Raw genomic sequence first — 18,805 nt, 5'->3', positions numbered from 1 at the left:
CACCACCAAATGCAGAAGATGCATTCGGAACAGGGTGTTGGATCCTGGAAAGGAAATTGGATAGTTCACCCAGTGCTGGCAGGAATGTGAAGTGGTACAGCTGGTCTGGAAAAGTCTGTCAGTTTCATATGAAATGAAACCTGTAAGTACCACAGGACCCAGTGAGAGTACTTTTGGGCATTTATTCCAGAGAAATGAAAACTGCATTCACATAAATGTTCATAGCAGCCTTACCTGTAATACCTCCAAACTAAAATCAGCCCAGATGTCTTTCCACAGGTGAATGGTTAAAACCCATGGTATGTACATACCATGGACTACTACTCAGAAATAAAAAGGAGTAGACTATTTGATAGCTACCACTGCTGGGAAGAATCCCCAGAGAACTGTGCTGAATTTGAAAAGCTAATTGCAAAAGCTGACATACTGTTCTCCAAAAGGTTATGTAACATTTTTGAAATTATAAAATTTTAGAAATAGAGAATAGATTAGTGGTTATCAGGGGAAGGAAGTCAGGGTATGGGTGGGGGATAGGCAGGCGTGAGGAGGACCTGGTTATAAAAGGGCCACATGACAGATCCTTGTGGTGTTAGAAGTGTTCAGTATTTTGACTGTGGTGGGGGTGGATGCACAAATCTGTACATACGATAAAACTGTATAGGTCTAAACACACACACACACTCACACACACACACACACACACACACACACACACGTGCAGGTCAAGCTGGAGAAATCTGAATTGGATTGGTGAACTGTATTGCTGTCTGTATCCAGGATGGGACAGTATACTATAGTTGCTCAAAATGTTACTGTTGGGAGAAACTGGGAAAAAGGTACCATAGAATCTCTCTGAATTCTGTCTTACAATTGCATGTTGTAGGGAAGGGAAATTTCCCTTCTGTTGCTTTTGGTTCTTTTGGCTGGTATAATAATTAAATTGACACAAGACAGATTAATAGGAGAACAAAAACCCAAATTTAATTTTTTATGTATGTAGGTCTCAGGGGTATGGCACATCAGAAATGACCGAAACAGGCTATTATATACCTTTTTAGGTGAAGAATCAGTTATGAAGATTTGACAAAAGGGGTTGGGCTTATAGTAGCAGATTAATGAAGAAGTAAAAAGACTTTGTTTACACAGCTTCCTCTGCCCTTTCCCTATCTCTGTGTAAGATGCCTTCCCTCCTTTGAGTAGGGAGGACTCCTTCCCGTGGGAGTTTTGTTTTCTGCTCTCAGGGGAACAAAGGAGGGTCAGCGTGTTCTTCTTGGACTGGCTCTTTCTCAAATAATTTTAATTCAAAATAATCAATATGCCTCAGTGACATATTTGGGATGGTCTGTTGTAAACCCCATAAATGTGAACCTATAATAATCTCAGTGTTTATTTGAAGTGCTAAGTGGGAGAGGGAGTGGTTGTTAGAGATCTCCAGTGACCACATGCCTGCTGAGATCTGGAATGGGGTTGCTCAGCAGCCCTGTTGGGCAATCAAGATGCTGGAGCAGGGGCTATCAGCACAAAGGACTTGGCTCAGTTCCAGGGTTTTAGTTAAAAGATCTGATGAGGGTTCAAGACACTTAAACACTTTCAAGCACTTACAGTTTTACCCAGAAGTTAATAAACTTCACAACTGCTGATTTTAGCCTGTGACTTTTGCCTAATGTATTTCAGTAGTTTAGTTTGCCCCCCTTTTTTCTTTTTGATTGATTTTTTAAGTGAAGGATAATTGCTTTACAGTACTGCATTGGTTTCTATCAACGTGAATCAGCCATAAGTTTACCCACATTCCCTCCCACTTGAACATCCCTCCCACCTCCCTCACCATTCCACCCCTCTAGGTTGTTACCGACCCCGGTTTGAGCCCTGGGTGTTACAGCAGATTCCTTTGTTTTCCCTTTAATGGGAGTACTAGAAAGCAAAAGACAAATTTATGATGCCAAGTAAACGGTCTGCTTGCATTGCCTGCCTCTTCAGTTTCAACCTTGTGGCTGAATTCCCTTTTTGGCTGTAATATAGACACTTTTTTACCTTTTCTTAGAACATGGTTTTTAGGCTGTGAGTACATTCCAGGCACTAATAGTCAATAGAACATGAGCAGTTTCTGAAAAAGTAGACCTCCACAGCTTATTATTGTTGTTGTCTTGGTTTCTGTTTGATTGCTTTGCTTTTCTTCCAACAATGGGGTAAGTGTATTTCGAGAATCAAGTATAATAGTTTCTGGCCATCACATCTCTGAACTTTGCTAAGGAATTGCAAAAATGATTTCTCTTTACATAAGAAATCTTCTCAGCCTTTCTTAAGCCCTGTGGAGAACTGCAAGCTCTGGTAGATCAAGTGCCTGACAATTTGGAGAGTTTAGGAAGAAAGTGGAGAGGAAAAATGGAGAGGGAACAATTGTAGAAAAGAGACAAGGGGGGTGGTATGTTGCTTTTCTTAAAAAACAAACAAAAAACTTCCCTCAAAATATAACATTTCAGCTTCTTTGGTCAGAGTCTGATTGAAACAGTGCATCTTCTGTTCACTAGAGGAGTGTGGTTAAGACTATGCTTGCAAAATGACTTTCTGTAACAAGCAAATGCAACGTGCTTTCAGAGTAGGTGGCCTCTTGCCCATTTCATAGACAGTTGCGATTTATTTTGGAAGTAACTGTTAGAAAGGTGCTGGTCCTGTTATATTCTGTCTCCTGAACCCAACTGGGAATTTGTGGTTATTGTTTTCATTGTTTAAGTCTTGAGATGAGACCTTGAATTTTATGCTGTCAGAAATTTTCCAGGGCTAGGCTCCAGTTAGCAAGGTCAGGAACTCATTTGGACTCAACAGTTGTAGAAGAATCCAGATGTGACAAGTAGGTCACTGTCAAAAGCTATGAAAGACACGGTGATCAGATTATCAGCTGAGAGTAACCACATGGGACAATTTAGCCACATTAAAGTCCTGACCATGTGTGGACTTTGGAAAAGAGAGACAAGGTGGGTGGGGTGGGGTGAGGCGAAGAAGACTCTTGAAAAGAGTGCAGGAGTGTTTGTGATGAAAGAAATTTTCACATACTGAGGTATGGGGAAGTCATTCTGGCTTATAAATGAGTTAACTTGAATTTTATGCTAACTAAAATAGCCTGTTTGTGGCCTATCAAACATAGATTGTAACTGTTTAAATTATCAAAGAGAAGGACACCTTGACCTGAAGTAAAGAATGCCCATGTTAAAAATAAGGATTAAATGCCTTTCATCCTGGAATGCCAATGCTAGTACTCACTTGATAGAGACTTCCTTCTTAGGTGCCAAGGCCATCCTGTGCGTGCTGTATGTGTGTACGTGCTGGTCTGGTTTATTTGAAACCTTGAAGAGATGTATTCCTGACTTACTTAAAGTCTGTTCTTTGTTCTGACAAGATTTAAAACTGACTAAAAAATCCCTGCTTCTCCAGGGCAATTTCTCAGAATAATCTGGGAAATGGGCTTCCGGGCTGTAGTCTTCAGTTTGACTCAAATAAAACTCCAATTCTTATTATCAATTGCTCATTGACTATTTTTGCTAAAACTTGCTACAAGTGACCTTTCAATGAAAAAATACTTTCAGAAACAAATGGGGAGAATAAACCAGAGTCACAGGCACAGTAAATCAGTAGATTGGGATGATAGTAGTAAGGAACCTTATTCCCATTTTCTTAATTAAAGTGTAAATTTCTTTTATTGCCATTACTCACCCTCTCCTGAGCACCAGGCTACCCGAATAAAGGCAGGGAGAGGCATGTAAAGCTCAGCGGTCCTAGACATCTGAGCTCTGGCTTGGCTCTGCTAGGTCACCGAGAGCAAGTTTTTTTAAGCCCTCAAAGCCTCAGTTTTCTCATTTGAGAAATGAGGATAGGATTATGTACATCAGATGTTTGTAGCAACGACCAAGTGAAATATTGCATAAATAGTTTCTAGAACGTGGTATTTAATAAATGGCAGGATTATCACTATCGATACTATTCACAACTGTCCACCACCCTAGCCTTTTCAAAATACAATCACATCTGATACTACATGTGTTCATTTTTGTAGAAATACTGTTGCATGGGTTGGGCAGATATGCAGTATTCCCATTTTACATATTAAAAGAAAGGAAGCTCAGTGATTAGTTCTAAGGTCACCCAGCAGTTGACTTGGATTATAACCATTGTGGTTCTTTAAGTAAGGATCAGAATCACCTGGATGGTGAGCATAACTCAGATTGCTGGGCCCCACCCCCAGAGTTTGCAATACAGTAGGTCTGAGGTGAGGCCCACTAATTTGGATTTCTTTGCCAGAGCTCAGGTGATGCTGATGCTGTTGATCTTAAGACCTCACTTTGCAAAGGCCAAGCTAGACTAGAGCAATGGTTCTCAAATATACCTGTTCATTAGAATCACCTGGAAACTTAACGGACTCAACAGACCTGTAGCTGCCTCAAGTCCATAGATTTTCTATCACAAATGTGATTCAGTCTTAGCACTAGCATATAAAAACTTGATTATTCCAAGTAAAAAAGGATAAATCCCAAAGTAACAACTTTGGGATTTCTACAGTCTGGGAAGTTGTGGGTCCCCCCACAAATATACTATTTTTTCCTTATTAAAAATTGAAGTATAGTTGATTTATGATGTGTTAGTTTCAGGTGTATGGCAAAGTGATTCAAGTATATCTATATCTAAATCTGTCTACATATCTTTTCAGATTCTTTTCCATTATAGGGTATTACAAGATATTGGATACAGTTCCCAGTGCTATACACTAGGTCCTTGTTGGTTATCTATTTTATATGTAGTAGTGTGTATCTGTTAAACTCCTATTAATTTATCCCCCTTTCCCCTTTGGTAACTGTAAGTTTTTCTATGTTTGTGACTCTGTTTGTTTTGTACATAAGTTCATTTGTATCATTTTTTAAGATTCCACATATAAATGATAACATGTTTGTCTCTGTCTGACTTCACTTAGTATGATAATCTCTAGGTCCATCCATGTTGCTGCAAATGGCATTATTTTGTTCTTTTTATGGCTGAGTACTATTCCATTGCATATAAATACCACATTATCTTTATCCATTCATCTGTCAAGGGACATTTAGGTTACTTACATGTCTTGACTATTGTAAATACTGCTTCAGTGAACACTGGGGTGCATGCATCTTTTTGAATTAGAATTTTCTCCAGATATGTGTCCAGGAATGGGACTGCTGGATCATACAGTTATTCTATTTTTAGTTTTCAAAGGAACCTTCATACCACTGTTTGTAGTGGCTGCACCAATTTACATTCCCACCAACAGTGTAGGAAGGTCAAAAAATATAGCATTAAAACATCTGTAGAGCCAACTATTAGAGAAGCTTTGTAGCAAAACCTGCTATGACTTCAGGACAATTTATCTACCACGTTCCCTAATACCTATTGCAAGGCTTCCAAAACATCTACCAGCTTAATTCTTCACTCTTCATACTTCAACTCTAGTCTTCCCTGACCTTAACCAAATTAAGTCTCCCTATTTTACACCACCATAGAACCACTTACCTTTCCTTTCTCGCATCTATTGTAACAACACATTTACATTTATTTGCATCACTATTACTGAAATTATCACCATCATTATTAAGTAAAGGTTAATAATAACTAAAGTGAATTCATTATTATTAATCAAATTATAATTACATCATTACTACATTTATATCACGTCCGTGGCTGACTCCCTGCCTGTAAACTCCAACAGAGCAGGGGCCTGTTTTTTGTCCCAGCTTGTGTACACAGCGCCTGACACACAGTAGTAATTGCTCAGCCAATATTTGTCAGTCTTCCTGACCTGTAAAACTGTCTAGTGGGGCTGCAAGGCCTACATGTACAATGGTCTAGAACGGGCCGTCTGAAGTTCCAGGGAGGTTTGCAGTTGCCGACCCTCATGGGCCTGGGTTACCAGTTTTGCAAAGTGAGCCCAGAAGCAAATGTTTTGAGAGACGTCGGAACCCCGCCCCTTTACAACTACGAAACAAAACAAGTTCTGAGGCAGCCCTAAAATGCTTTCCCTGCTCTGAGACACTCGTTGCTTCAGAGGCTCTGCGCTCCAGGGCACTACCTGGACTAAACCCTGCGAAGATCTGGCGGGCGCCGAAGTCGGGCGTGCCAGCTGGAGGCTGCGCCGGGACTGCCCCCTCTCATTTCTCCCGCGAGAAACCCGGCCGGACGGCTCCACTCCCTCCCTCCGCTGCAGGGGGGAGCCCGGCGCCCCCAGATTGGCAGCCACCTCGGGCGGCACCCAGCTGCAGCCCTTCTGGCGCCGCCTGAGAAGCGAAATCCATCGGTCGCGAAGTTTGGGTTGTGTAAGCGGAAGCTCGCGGGCCGGCGCGGCGGGGCGAGTGAGCGGCGCGGGCACTCCCCCTGTCCCGGGCGCCGAATGCGCCCCTCCCCCGGCCCGCCGGAGCTCCGGGCGGGGCGAGCGTGCAGCGCGGCCGCGGGCGTTCTCCGTGCGCCGGGCCCCTGGAGAGCCAGGCTCCCGTGGCCGCGTGCTGGGAGGAGGCCGGAGTCCCGTGGGGAAGGATGGCGTTGGCGACTCGCTCGCAGGTGAGGGTTTGGCCGTCCGCCGCAGCCCGGACGCGCCCACGTCTGCCTTCTCTTTGCGCCTGGCTCTGCTCCCCGCCTGGGGCTGGAAACGTGGCCGTCGGCTGCCTCGTTGCGGAGCGGGCGTGCCCCGCAGGTGTGTGCGGTGGGTGACGGCTGTTCTCCCGGCGCGGAGAGGCCGGGTGCGCCCCACGCGGGCGCTCCCCGCTGTCTCGGGTGGGACCTTCGGGGTCGCAGGCCGTGCTGCTGCGGCCAGGAGCCCCCGGAGTGGACGCCCTGGAGGGCAGTGCCGGCGGCGAGGCCGCAGGGACTCAGCGACTGCGTTTGCAGTGCTTGTGGGACAGGGAGGGGGAAGCTTTTTTGGTGCGCGCATCCCACTCTCTGGGATTGGTACGGAGTTAAGTAAGTTTAAGTGTAATTTTCTAAAAGAAAACAAAAAAAGCAGTCGAGGATTAGGCAGTTCAGCTTGGATAATGGAGTTTATAAGGAATGGCTTTTGTATTTGTTCTAGAATTTTTGTAATTGTTTTCAAGGAACTTGTAACTGTTTGGAGGAACTGGCACCATCATTAGTCCAGGTTCAAAAACAAAAAGCCCCAAGATCCAAATCGTATATACAGCATCACCCTAGTTACCCATTGTGGTTTTAACTAGGTCTTTCTTAAAATTTTCATTATCAAGGTTCTAAGTGTTACAATGGGTGGTGGGAAAGTAGTCTTTGCTTCATTTTTCTTTTTGACTTTATAAAAAGCGCTTCTCTCTACTTTCTATTAACAAATACACAGATTTTATTCAGAGGTAAGCAGCAAAAACTTTTTCAAATGTACTAAAAATACAAGTTTTAGAAAGGGAAGGAAGCAGCTCCTGAGATCCCAAGATGCTTTGTGTGAGGCTTGGGTGTTTTCTTGCCTTTGTGAACGCCTCTCTCACTGCTTCCTCCTTACCTTTGGCTGGTGTTCACCTCCTCTCTCCACCTGGGGACTGGGCCTCCCCAGGAATTGGCAGACCTGAAGTGGAAGGTGGTACTTGAGCTCCTGACACTGCTACGTGCCTGGGTCTGGCCGCACAATCGCGCCACCGATGGTCACTTTGGCCATTTTTCTGATTTCTGAAAGACTTCCTGAAAGTGAACACTTGAGAAAAATCTACTGTTGTGAATGTTTTTGAGGAGTATTTTTAAACTTCTCCTTTGAAGGGAGGTATTAAAAACAAGGAAAACTAACTCAAGAAGGGGTGGGACAGGCTTAGTTACTGTTTTTATGTTTACCACTGGCCCTCACCATACAGTTAGTATCCTAGGCTTTTAGGAGGTTTGGGTGTCTCCAGGATTTAAGCCCTTCTGGAAGGAGCTTCCAGCCCCGTGTGAATTTCATCAGACAACGAATGTATCTTGATGGTGTATCCTTCCTGAGACCTGTTCCGGTGGTGCAACATAACAGTTCCTGCTTAGGAAATTTTAAATGTCCCAGGATGTGTACTTGGAAATGAACACTTTACTGTCTAATAATGAGGCTAATTTTCCATAGTGTTAATACTATTTAACCACGTGTACAGATGGGAGGTAAGCCACCAATTATATCAGAGCTGTTATGCACCTATTAGGGCAAGTTACTTTCTGTAAGATGATCAGATTTTTTTTTCTTTCTCCATCTCAGAAGACCTCCTAATTGGCAGTGCAAATTAAGACGTGTTAGGATATTTTTCAGTGGAAATGTTCATCGTAGTTTAAGTGTGAGCATATTACAGTGTCTTTACATGAGTGGAGAATGTAAAAGCACTTAATGGACATTTCAGGCCCAGCAAGGTGTTGAATTCATGCGGCTCTTCCCTGTTCCCCCACCTCGTGCACAGAGGAGCAAGGTGAGCACTCCAGCACACCCCGAGGGGAGGCTCAGCCCAGTGTGCCGTGGGTTTTAATCCCACGCGTACAGCAGATAGAATTTCCATCCTTTGCAAAGTGCAGAACTGGAAGGGGCTTCAGTAAAGCAGCTTAGTTAGGCCCAGTGTTTTGAGTAAAGGGAAGTAGGCAGGGAGGAGACAAGACATTTGTTTAAACTCTGTGGACCCTTTTCTAGCCTCTGCTTTTCTGCAACTTCACCAGTGTGTCAGATTTGATGTCCTGTGACAGTGATCACACCTCCCATGGGCTCTAGTCCTTGTTGGGCTGACCACTGTGTCTTTGTGCTTTTGTATTGAGTGACAGGAATGATGCCCAATAAAGACTAGGGGATGGTCCCTTACTGAGAGTGCTCAGCAGAGAAGCTGGCAGGAGCTGGAGGATGGGACTGCCTCGGCTTTCTTGCAGAGAGCCTGGGAGTTGAAGAACTGACTCATTGGAAAAGACCCTGATGCTGGGAAAGATTGAAGGCAGAAGGAGAAGGGGACAACAGAGGATGAGATGGTTGGATGGCATCACCAACTGGATGGACAGGAGTTGGAGTAGGCTCTGGGAGTTGGTGATGGACAGGGAAGCCTGGCGTGCTGTAGTTCATGGGGTCGCAGAGATTCAGAACGACTGAGTGACTGAACTGACTGACTGGGAGGTCCTGAATGTTGGTGTGATCTTTTTACTCTCTTCTAGCACTGGGGTGCCTTTGGGATCCTTAGAGAAGGAAATAATTCTAAATGTTCTCACGTATTGCATCAGCGTGCTGTGTGGATGAGGAAAGGAATTTATCTTTTTTTAAAAAAATTATGTATTCATTTTAAGGAGGATAACTACTTTATAATATCGTAATTTTTTTTGCCATACATCAGTATGAATCAGCCATAGGCATATGTGTCCCCTCTCTCCTGAACACCCCTCCCAGCTCCTTCCCCACAAGAATTTTTCTGATGGTGCTCTCACAGCCACAAAGTGTTCTCATCTGATCCTCTGACTTAAAACATGTGCCCAGAGCCCCAGAAGCTGGTCACAGAGGGCGGTCATTTATGACATCTTAGAAGGCCTGCACAATGATTTGTCATTTTAATAATCCTGTGTTTAAAAGGCCACTTGTTCTTCCTTTTGATGTACTGCTGACCTCCCACCCATAAAAGAGCTGAATTCTCAGTGGTCAGGAGAAACCTCAGCACAGCATTTTCAATCTGGTCAGGTGTATGGGACAGAAAACCGTAAGATAACTTATGTGACTTAAAACAGTTTAGGAACAGTGCAGTAAAGTAATGTAAAGCCATTCAGATAGAGTAGTGTAGGCATGGTAATTTTAAATTACCCTTAAGCATTCTCTTATTACTCTGTGAACCACAGTATAGAATTTTTACCTCCAAGATGCAGTTTTGATTTGTAAAAGACATAGCTTTATGCATCAAAATGGAATCAATACAGGCTGCTTGGGGAGGAATGTTCTGTGCTTAGTCATTCAGTTGTGTCCAGCTCTTTGCGACCCCATGGACTGTAGCCTGCCAGGCACCTCTGTCCATGGGGATTCTCCAGGCGAGAATACTGGAGTGGGTAGCCATGCCCTCCTCTAGGGGATCTTTCCCACCCAGAGATTGACTCCAGGTCTCCCATGTTGCAGGCGGATTCTTTATTATCTGAGCCACCAGGGAAGCCCTGGGGACGAGTAGAGAGAAAATATTTGTGGGATCATTTTATTTTTCTTTTTGAAAAGCAGTGGTCTGTAGGAGTTTTTAAATAAGACCATTCAGAGGCATAGTTGGCATATAGTTGAAGTTAGCATGCCAGGATAATTTTCTTCTGTCGTGGTAAATGCCCTGTGTATAGTGCAAAAAAGTAGGTTGTGAAGTCCGACAGTGAATGAGGCCAGAATTTCGGTTCAAGTAGTTGATGGTTTCCTGCCGTCATAATCGTCAGCTGATGAGAGAAGTCCCCCTGACTGGCTTAGTTCTTTTGATGGCTACTGGGTGCTAAGCATCACGTCAGTTATTGTGGAGGAAACAGGAGACACCTAAAACACTGTTCTTTCCCCAAGACCCAGTCAGAGATCACTCCAGAGCTCCTTGGCTCTTCTGCCTTTGACAAGAGTTCAGCTGGCTCCTACTCGGAGCTGGGGGACCTAGGCGGCTTTCAGTTTTGGGGGTAGGAGAAGACCTTAAGAGTCATCTTTCTCCCCACCCTCCAAGGAAAGTCGTGCTGTGCTAGGTACTTAACATTAACAGATTTCATCCTCACTGTGGGGATGTGAAGTAGGTTGCGTTATCTGCATTTTAAAGATAAGGCTGGTAGACTGATTTGCTTGGAGTAGCCTAGTGTGAAAGGAGCTGAATCAGAACTCCGTCTGCAGGGCCGCGGCTGACTCTTGCTGCTAGACATGATCCAAGGACACACCAACTTTAAACTGTGTAAATGGAAGGTGTCAGCGGTGTGGGGTTATCTCATACCTTTGTCCCTCCTTTTAAAGAGAAGAGCTGAGGTGTTAACAGCAGCTCATCTAGTTCTTTTTAAGGAACTAGGCAAGTTATGCTTTGAGCAGGATTCCTTGGGTGCTGGCTGTAAAAGTCAGCTTGGGAATGTGAAGAAGATCCACAAAATTTTTACATAGGATTGACTTTTAGATGAATTTTGTATTGTACAAATAACACCCTGTTCACAGAAGCTGAAAAGGAAACAAATTGAACTATTGCTCTACCTCGCTTCTCCCTGGGTATCATTTTCTAGTTATTTTTCATTCCCTGTTTGCCTGTGTCCAATCACCATTTTTGTTTAACTTCTACAGTATGCTGTTGAATTTTATAGTATGATTGCTGTTTGAATCCTGCTTTTTTTAGCACTGTCCTTACTATTTTTCTGAGTAGCTTGGAGGTCTTTACGGTTTTCATTTTAATTCAGATGAGTGTTTTATGTATTTTCTGTTGAAAAATTTTTATTTATTAACAAATACATTTAAGAAACTTTGCAATGACTGTCTTGAGGTGGTACATACTATATGCCTTGTGTTGAAGATGACGCTGTTCTTAATTGCTGTTTCCTTATCATGTACTTACTATTTGGTAGAACATGCCTGGTTGTCAGTAGATGAGAACCTCTCACATACTCTCTTCCTAAGGCATTTCCCCTTTTGTTATATTAGCTGACAGAAGGCACTTTGTGCTCAAGTTAGAATCCGGGCTCATGATAACTGGCCTGGAATAATGACTAAGTTTCATCCTGAACTTAGAGCCCCCAAGCTAAGCCTTCTTTGGTCTTGCTTATTTTGGCTGTAAATTGTCTTCTAGGTGGAATTCCCAAAAATGTGTTTTCCTTGATGTCATGGATGTCTAGAGATCAAACAGTAGGTTCACTCATTATAAAGCTCTTTCTGAGAGCTTAAAAAACAAAGGCTCTTCTTGATGTGCTGGTTATAATAGATGGGTGCAGTTTGTAAAATGTCACAAAGCTGTACGCTTAAGATCTAGACATTTTCTGGTTGCATGTTGCACATAAAACAGTGTAACATGGGCCGCCAGGTGTGTGGTGACACCTTTCACAGGTTGTCCTGCCAGTTGAACTGGTATCTTCAGGGCTGGGCATAGTCCAGGGGTTCCCTCCCCAAAGACCTCCTCTCCTGTTCCCCCGAACCCTGCATAGCAGCAGCACTGCTTGTGGGCAGACCCCCATATTTAAAGCTCTGCTTCTGAGGATCCTATGTACCTGGCAAGTGCCTTTGAATCTTTTTGGCACAAGACCTGGCCCTTCCTTGGCTGCCTGCTGGTAGACACCTCCTTCACTTGGAGAGCCCAGGATTTACCCCAGGGTGATGGCTGATCACCCCAAATCATGTGGCAGGCCAAATGATAATTATCCTAGTGAGTTAAGGGCCTGGCATATCATGCGTGCTCAGTCACGTCTGACTCTTTGGGGCCCCATGGATTGCAGCCTGCCAGCCTCTTCTGTCCATGGAATTTTCCAGGCAAGAATATTGAAGCAGTTTGCCATTTCCCACTCCAGGGGATCTTCCTGACCTAGGGATCGAACCTGTGTCTCCTGCGTCTTCATTGGCAGGTGGATTCTTTAACACTGGTGCCACCTGGGAAGCCCCTGGCATATCACAGCTGTTAAATATTTGTTGAATTTTTAAAGAAAGATGGTTTAGGATTGTCAATGTATAGTGAGTGCAGGCATGAGTTATGACAGGCTGGAGCAGAGCTTCAGGAAATTTTTGTTGGACTAATTCATGGCGGAGGCCAGTTCGTGCCTGCCGCAGCGGCCTGGAGGTGTACAGTCTCACTCTGCCTGTGCAGGAGATATTCCCATTAATCTTGTTTTGTCTTTAAAAGTCATGCCTATTCCATGATACATTTTTATTTGTTTGTATCAAGAATGCTTTTTTAAATTACTCTTCTGGGGAAAAATCTTCCTCTCCCCTTTCCCTCCTGTGGTCCTGAAAGCCCTCTGGCTGCCACTGAGCTCCCCAGCTTAAGAAGCACAGAACTGCCAAGTATAAAATTTAGAACTCGTACCTTTAATAAGCCCTGAAATATATACCTACCTGCCCACTCCCCCAACCTACTCCATCCTTTTACTGAAAGCTCCATGACTCTGAGGGCGGTTAAGTGGAAGGCGGTGGGGGGTGGGGGGCTATCATTGATACTGAATTCTCTCAGAATATTTTTTTAATGCAAAATGCCTAGTGCCCTTTATTTTGTTCTCCAGTAACATTGGTTTAAAATAGAAAGTTAAAAATAAAAGTGCATTGAAAAATCATTTATTTTTTAATTTTTATTTTTTATTGAAGTATAGTTGATTTACAATGTTGTTAGTTTCTTCTTTGCTGTAGCAAAGGGATTTAGTTACACATACGTATATTCTTTTTCATATCCTTTTCCATTATGGTTTATTATAGGATGTTGAATGCAGTCCCCTGTGTTGTACAGTAGGACCTTATTTTATATAAATTCTATTATATATATATATATAAATACAATATTTGCAAATCCCAGACTCTCGATTTATCCCTCCCCCACCTCCTTTCCCCTTTTGTAACCATAAGTTTGTTTTCTATGTCTGTGAGTTTGTTTCTGTTTTATAAATAGTTTATCATATTTTAGATTTCACATACAAATGATATGTGGTATTTGTCTTTATTTTTCTAACTTCACTTAATATGATAATCTCAAGGTCTATCCATGTTCCTGCAAATGGCATTGTTTTATTATTATTTATGGCTGATATTTGTGTGTGTATACACAGCGCATCTTCTTTATCCATTCATGTGTCAGTGGACATTTAGGTTGCTTCCATCTCTTGGCTATTGTAAATAGTGTTCTGTGAACATTGGGGTGCAATGTTCTATTTTTTTTTAATTAGCATTTTCATCTTTTCCTGATGTATGGCCAGGAGTGGGATTGCTGGATCATATGGCAAGTCAGTTTTTAGTTTTTTGAGGAACTTCCATACTGTTTTCCAAATGTCTGCACCAATTTACATCCCCACCCACAGTGTATGGGGGGTTCCTTTTTCTCTACACTTTCTCCAGCGCTTATTATTTGTAGACTTTTAAAGGTGTCTGTTCTGACTAGTGTGAGGTGACAACCTCATTGTATAGTTTTGATTTGCATTTCTCTAATAATTCGCTATGTTGAGCATGTTTTCATGTGCCTGTTGGCCATCTGTGTGCCTTCTTTGGAGAAATGTCTACTTAGGTCTTCTGCCCATTGTGTGTGTGTGTTTTTTGTTTTTTTTTGAGCAATGTGGGTTGGTTGTATATTTTGGGAATTAAACCTTTGTTGGTAACATCATTTGCAAATATTTTCTCCCATCTTGTAAATTGTCTATTTTGTTTATGGCTTATTTGCTGTGCAAAAGCTTTAAGTTCGATTAGGTCCCATTTGTTTATTTTTGCTTTTATTTCTATTGTTTGGGAAACTGACCTGAGAAAGCGTCGATGTGATTTATGTCAGAGAATGTCTTGCCTGTTTTCTTTTCTGGGAGCTGTATGGTCTTATGTCTTATATTTAAGTCTTTAAGCCATGTTGAGTGTATTGTTTTGTATGGTATGATGGTGTGTTCTAACTTCACTGGTTTACATGTGGCTGTCCACCTTTCCCAATACCACTTGCTGAAGAGACTCTCTTTTCTCCAGTGTATATTCTTGCTTCCCTTGTTGAAGATTAATTGACCGTGGGTGTGTGGATTTATTTCTGGGCTCTCTGTTCTTTTCCATTGATCCATATTTCTGTTTTTTGTGCCAATACTAAACTGTTAAAAATCATGTTTATTCTTAATTCTCTGTGTTTTTTACTAACAGTTGGTCCCAGTTGGGGGAGGGAGGGGCTTCCCAGGTGGGGCAGTGGTAAAGAATCTCCCCGACAACGCAGGGTTTCGATCCCTGGGTCGGGAAGATCCCCTGGAGGAAGGCATCGCAACCCACTCCAGTATTCTTGCCTGGAGAATCCCCATGAACGGAGGAACCTAACAGGCTACAGTTCATGGGGTCGCAAAGAGTCATACTGAGCATGCACACACACTGATTTGTTTGGGGAGTTTTTTTTTTTTAAATAGTTGAAGCCAGTGGGGCCTCATCCAGCCTTTCTCATACATGCACATGACCTCTTGCAGAAGGTTTTCCTTATCTGACTTAAAAAAAATGTATATAAAACTGCCTTGTTCTCTTTTCCCACACTGATAGCTTCAAAAATTCACTGAAAAGAGCATCTAGTTGTCCTTGTGATCTTTATTGTACTGAATGATCCTCCTCCCCAGCTGTTAATTGGGAGCTGAGAAAGGATGCACTCTTAGGGAGTGTGTACATTGACCGTGGCACAAAGCCAGGAGCCAAGTGGTGTCAGCAGCCTGCACGGGCCGGCATCCCAGGGATTGTTCAGCGTGTTTTCCCCTAGCGGGGCAGAAGTGTGTCAAGAGGATCCCTCTATAAAGGTTTCCAGGGCCGGGCTGTGGGGTGAAGAGCCTGTCCCCTCAGCCCCCAGGAGTGTGCAGATCTGTTCCGTGCTTGTCGCAGGGGCAGTGGCTTACCAAAAGACAGTGTACCCCTGCCCCCATGTTCTCCAGACTCCTGTGTCCACCTGTGAATTTCCTGCACGTCCTCTAGGCTGACTTCATCCCACATCTGTGTGGACGTGACCGACCTCGTGGCCCCTAGAATTCTTCGGTTCATCACGCTGTGACTGGGTCAGGTGCCCTCCTGGGCTGACCTCCCTGTTTGCATTTACTACACCACATTGACACTGGCTGTAGATTGGTCATGTGACCCTACCCCTGTGACTCATGGCTCATGAGGTTCTTTAGCGCATGTTGGTACAATTACACTCTGTAATCACTTTTAATAATGAACATTGACACAGCGTCTTCTACTTCGTGGAATGCTTTCCAGTCATAGTTTGGTAGCCATCAGAGCTCTATACAAATATTCTTGTTCTTTTGATAAATGGGAGGAATGCATTTTCCTGGCCCCTGAAACAGGCAAGACTGTTAGATGTGCTCTGGCTAATGAAATGTGAGCAGAAGTCTTGTGTATCACGTCCAGGTGACATTCTCTAAAGCCAGCGCATCATCTACCTTGTCATGCTCCCTTTGCCCATGTTCCTGACGGTGGAAACTCGGTCAGCCTGGATCCTGTGTGAGGATGTGTGCAGTGGCCTACCTGGCTGGCCCAGGACCAACATGTCCTGTGCGCAAGAAAGAAGGCTTTCTCGCTTTAGATCGTTCAGACTTGGAGTCATTTGCTGCTGCTTTGTAGTCTGTCCTGTCCTGACAGACACGCAAAGGCATGTGTGTTTCAGTTTGGATTCTGTGGTTCTCATTGGAGTGAACTGGTGTCATGGTGGTAATAGAAGTGGGCTACTTTTGGCTTGTCAGAAGTAGGGGGATGCACCTGTTGTTAGGGTTTCAGAGTTCAGGGCTGTCAGTGCCCTATATCATGCAGGGCAGAAGTGTCCCACAGGGAGAAGCCACCGAAATGTCAACAGCAGCTTGTTGAAAACCACTGAGAGCAGACTAGTTTGATTTGATAATCAGTCTTTTAGAGTACAGAGAAATCTTCACAGTGGCTTCACATTTCCTGTCTGCTGACCCTTTGGAAAAGGAAATGACCCAGAATTTCCCAAGTGATTTGGCTCGCTTCCCTCCCAGGACGTCTGCCAAAACTTTGTTTGGTTCCTAGGCTACTCTTCTGAACAGCTACTCTAAACCCTAGATACAGACATGTCTGTTAATTTCCTCCCACTTACATTTTCTTTTTTAAAAATAGCATTGATTTTTTTCTTCTGCCTTTTTTTTTTTATGATGGCAGAATATACATAATATTAACTTTACTATGTTAACCATTTTCAAATGTATAACTCAGTGGCATCTAGTGCAGTCACGTTGTTATGTAACCATTACCACGGTTCATACCCAGAACCTCTTCATCATCCTGAACTGAAACTGTACTCTTTAAACAATTCTCTCCGTTCCTTCTCCTCCCCCCCCCAGTCCATAGTAATCACCCAGAAACACTTTGTTTCTGTGAATTTCACTGGAAGCATACAGTATTTGTCTTTTCATGTCTGATGTATTTCATTTAGTGTGTTTTCAAGATTCAAAGATATATCTTCTTACAGTCTGAATAATAACCCATTGTATGCATATGCTACATATTATATATTATCCATTCATTCATGCATGGACATTTGGGCTATTCCTACCTTTTGGCCATCTTTAATAATGCTGCTAAAAACATTGGTGTAAAAATATCAGTTTGAATCCCTGCTTTTAATACTTAACGAACATATACCTAAAAGTGAAATTACTGGATTGTATGGTAATTATGTGTTTATTTTTTGGGAAACTATCATATTGTTTGCCACAGTGGCTGCACACTTTTTCATAACCACTAACAGTACTCAAATGTTCCAATTTCCCCGCTTACTCACAAACACTTATTTTCTATTATCTTGTGAAGTGATATCTCAATGTGGTCTTGATTTGCATTTCCCTAATGATTCGTGATGTTGAGCATCTTTTCAGTTGCTTATTGGCCATCTGCGTATATTTGGAGAAATATCTGTTTAAGCCTTTTGCTAACATTTAAATTGGTGTTTGGTTGAGCTGTAGGAGTTCTTTGTATTTTCTGGATATTAACTCTGTATCAGATACATGATTTGCAAATATTTTCTCCCATTCTCTAGTTGTATTTTTCATTCTCTTGGTAGTATCCTTTAGTGCAGAAAATTTTTTACTTTTGATGAAGTCCAATTTATCTATATTCTTTTCCTATTATTGCTTGTGCATTTGGTGTCATATCCAAGTCATAAATTTTTCCTTCTATGTTTTCTTCTAAGAAGGAAAGAGTTTTTCTAGTTTTAGCTCTAACATTTAAATTCTTTGCATTTCTAGTTTTTTGTAGATGGTGTAAGATAAGGATTCAGCTTCATTCTTTGCATATGGAAATCCAGTTTTTCCAGCATCATTGGTCGAAGACTGTGCTTTCCCCATTGAACAGTCTTAGCATCCTTGTCAAAAGTCGTTTGACCAACTAGTCAAGGGTTTATTTTGGTGGGTAATGTCTCTGCTTTATTTCAGCAATTTGGATTTTCTGTCTTTATTCCTTAATCAATCTGCCTAAAAGTTTGTCAGTTCTGTTACTGTCCTAGAACCAATTTTTGGTTTTACTGATTTTTCTCTATTGGTTTTCTATTCTTTATCTCTGCTGTAATTTTTATTTCTGCAACTTTGAGTTTAGTTACCATACTTCTCCTAGTCCCTAATAATATAAAATTAGTTTGTTGGTTTGAGATCATTTTTAATATAAATGTTTATAGCTATATATTTCTTTCTTAGTATTGCTTTCTCTGCATCACATCAGTTCAGTTCAGTTGTGTCTAACTCTTTGCGACCCCATGAATCGCAGCACACCAGGCCTCCCTGTCCATCACCAACTCCCTGAGTTTACCCAAACTCATGTCCATCAAGTCGGTGATGCCATCCAGCCATCTCATCCTCTGTCGTCCCCTTCTCCTCCTGCCCCCAATCCTTCCCAGCATCAGGATCTTTTCCAATGAGTCAACTCTTTGCATGAGCTGGCCAAAGTATTAGAGTTTCAGCTTCAACCTCAGTCCTTCCGGTGAACATGCAGGGCTGATCTCCTTAGGATGGACTGGTTGGATTTAGTTGCAGTCCAAGGGACTCTCGAGAGTTTTCTCCAACACTACAGTTCAAAAGCATCAATTCTTTGGCGCTCAGCTTTCTTCACCGTCCAACTCTCACATCCATACATGACTATTGGAAAAACCATAGCCTTGACTAGACGGACCTTTGTTGGCAAAGTAATGTCTCTGCTTTTTAATATGCTGTCTAGGTT

General features: G+C 42.7%; 1 protein-coding gene across 9 annotated transcripts in view; it reads left to right on the top strand.

The window, feature by feature from the left end:
* Positions 1-6,451: 6,451 nt before the first annotated feature.
* CDCA7L (cell division cycle associated 7 like) overlaps positions 6,452-18,805 on the top strand; it is a 42,110-nt gene continuing 29,756 nt past the window's right edge. For 7 of the 9 annotated variants that reach the window (XM_081536401.1, XM_081536397.1, XM_081536395.1 and 4 more), the window contains exon 1: positions 6,452-6,570. In XM_081536401.1, the coding sequence (XP_081392527.1) occupies positions 6,547-6,570 (24 nt within the window). In that variant the 5' untranslated portion in view covers positions 6,452-6,546. Of the gene's footprint in view, positions 6,704-18,805 lie in introns of all 9 variants that reach the window. The other 2 variants (XM_081536400.1, XM_081536399.1) reach the window with 1 other exon arrangement.

The sequence above is a fragment of the Giraffa tippelskirchi genome, chromosome 10, assembly GCF_054371585.1.
Source record: "Giraffa tippelskirchi isolate mGirTip1 chromosome 10, T2T-mGirTip1v1.2.pri, whole genome shotgun sequence".
NCBI lineage: Eukaryota > Metazoa > Chordata > Mammalia > Artiodactyla > Giraffidae > Giraffa > Giraffa tippelskirchi.
The sequence above is the reverse complement of the archived record's forward strand: the minus strand, read 5'-3'. Positions and strand labels throughout refer to the sequence as shown.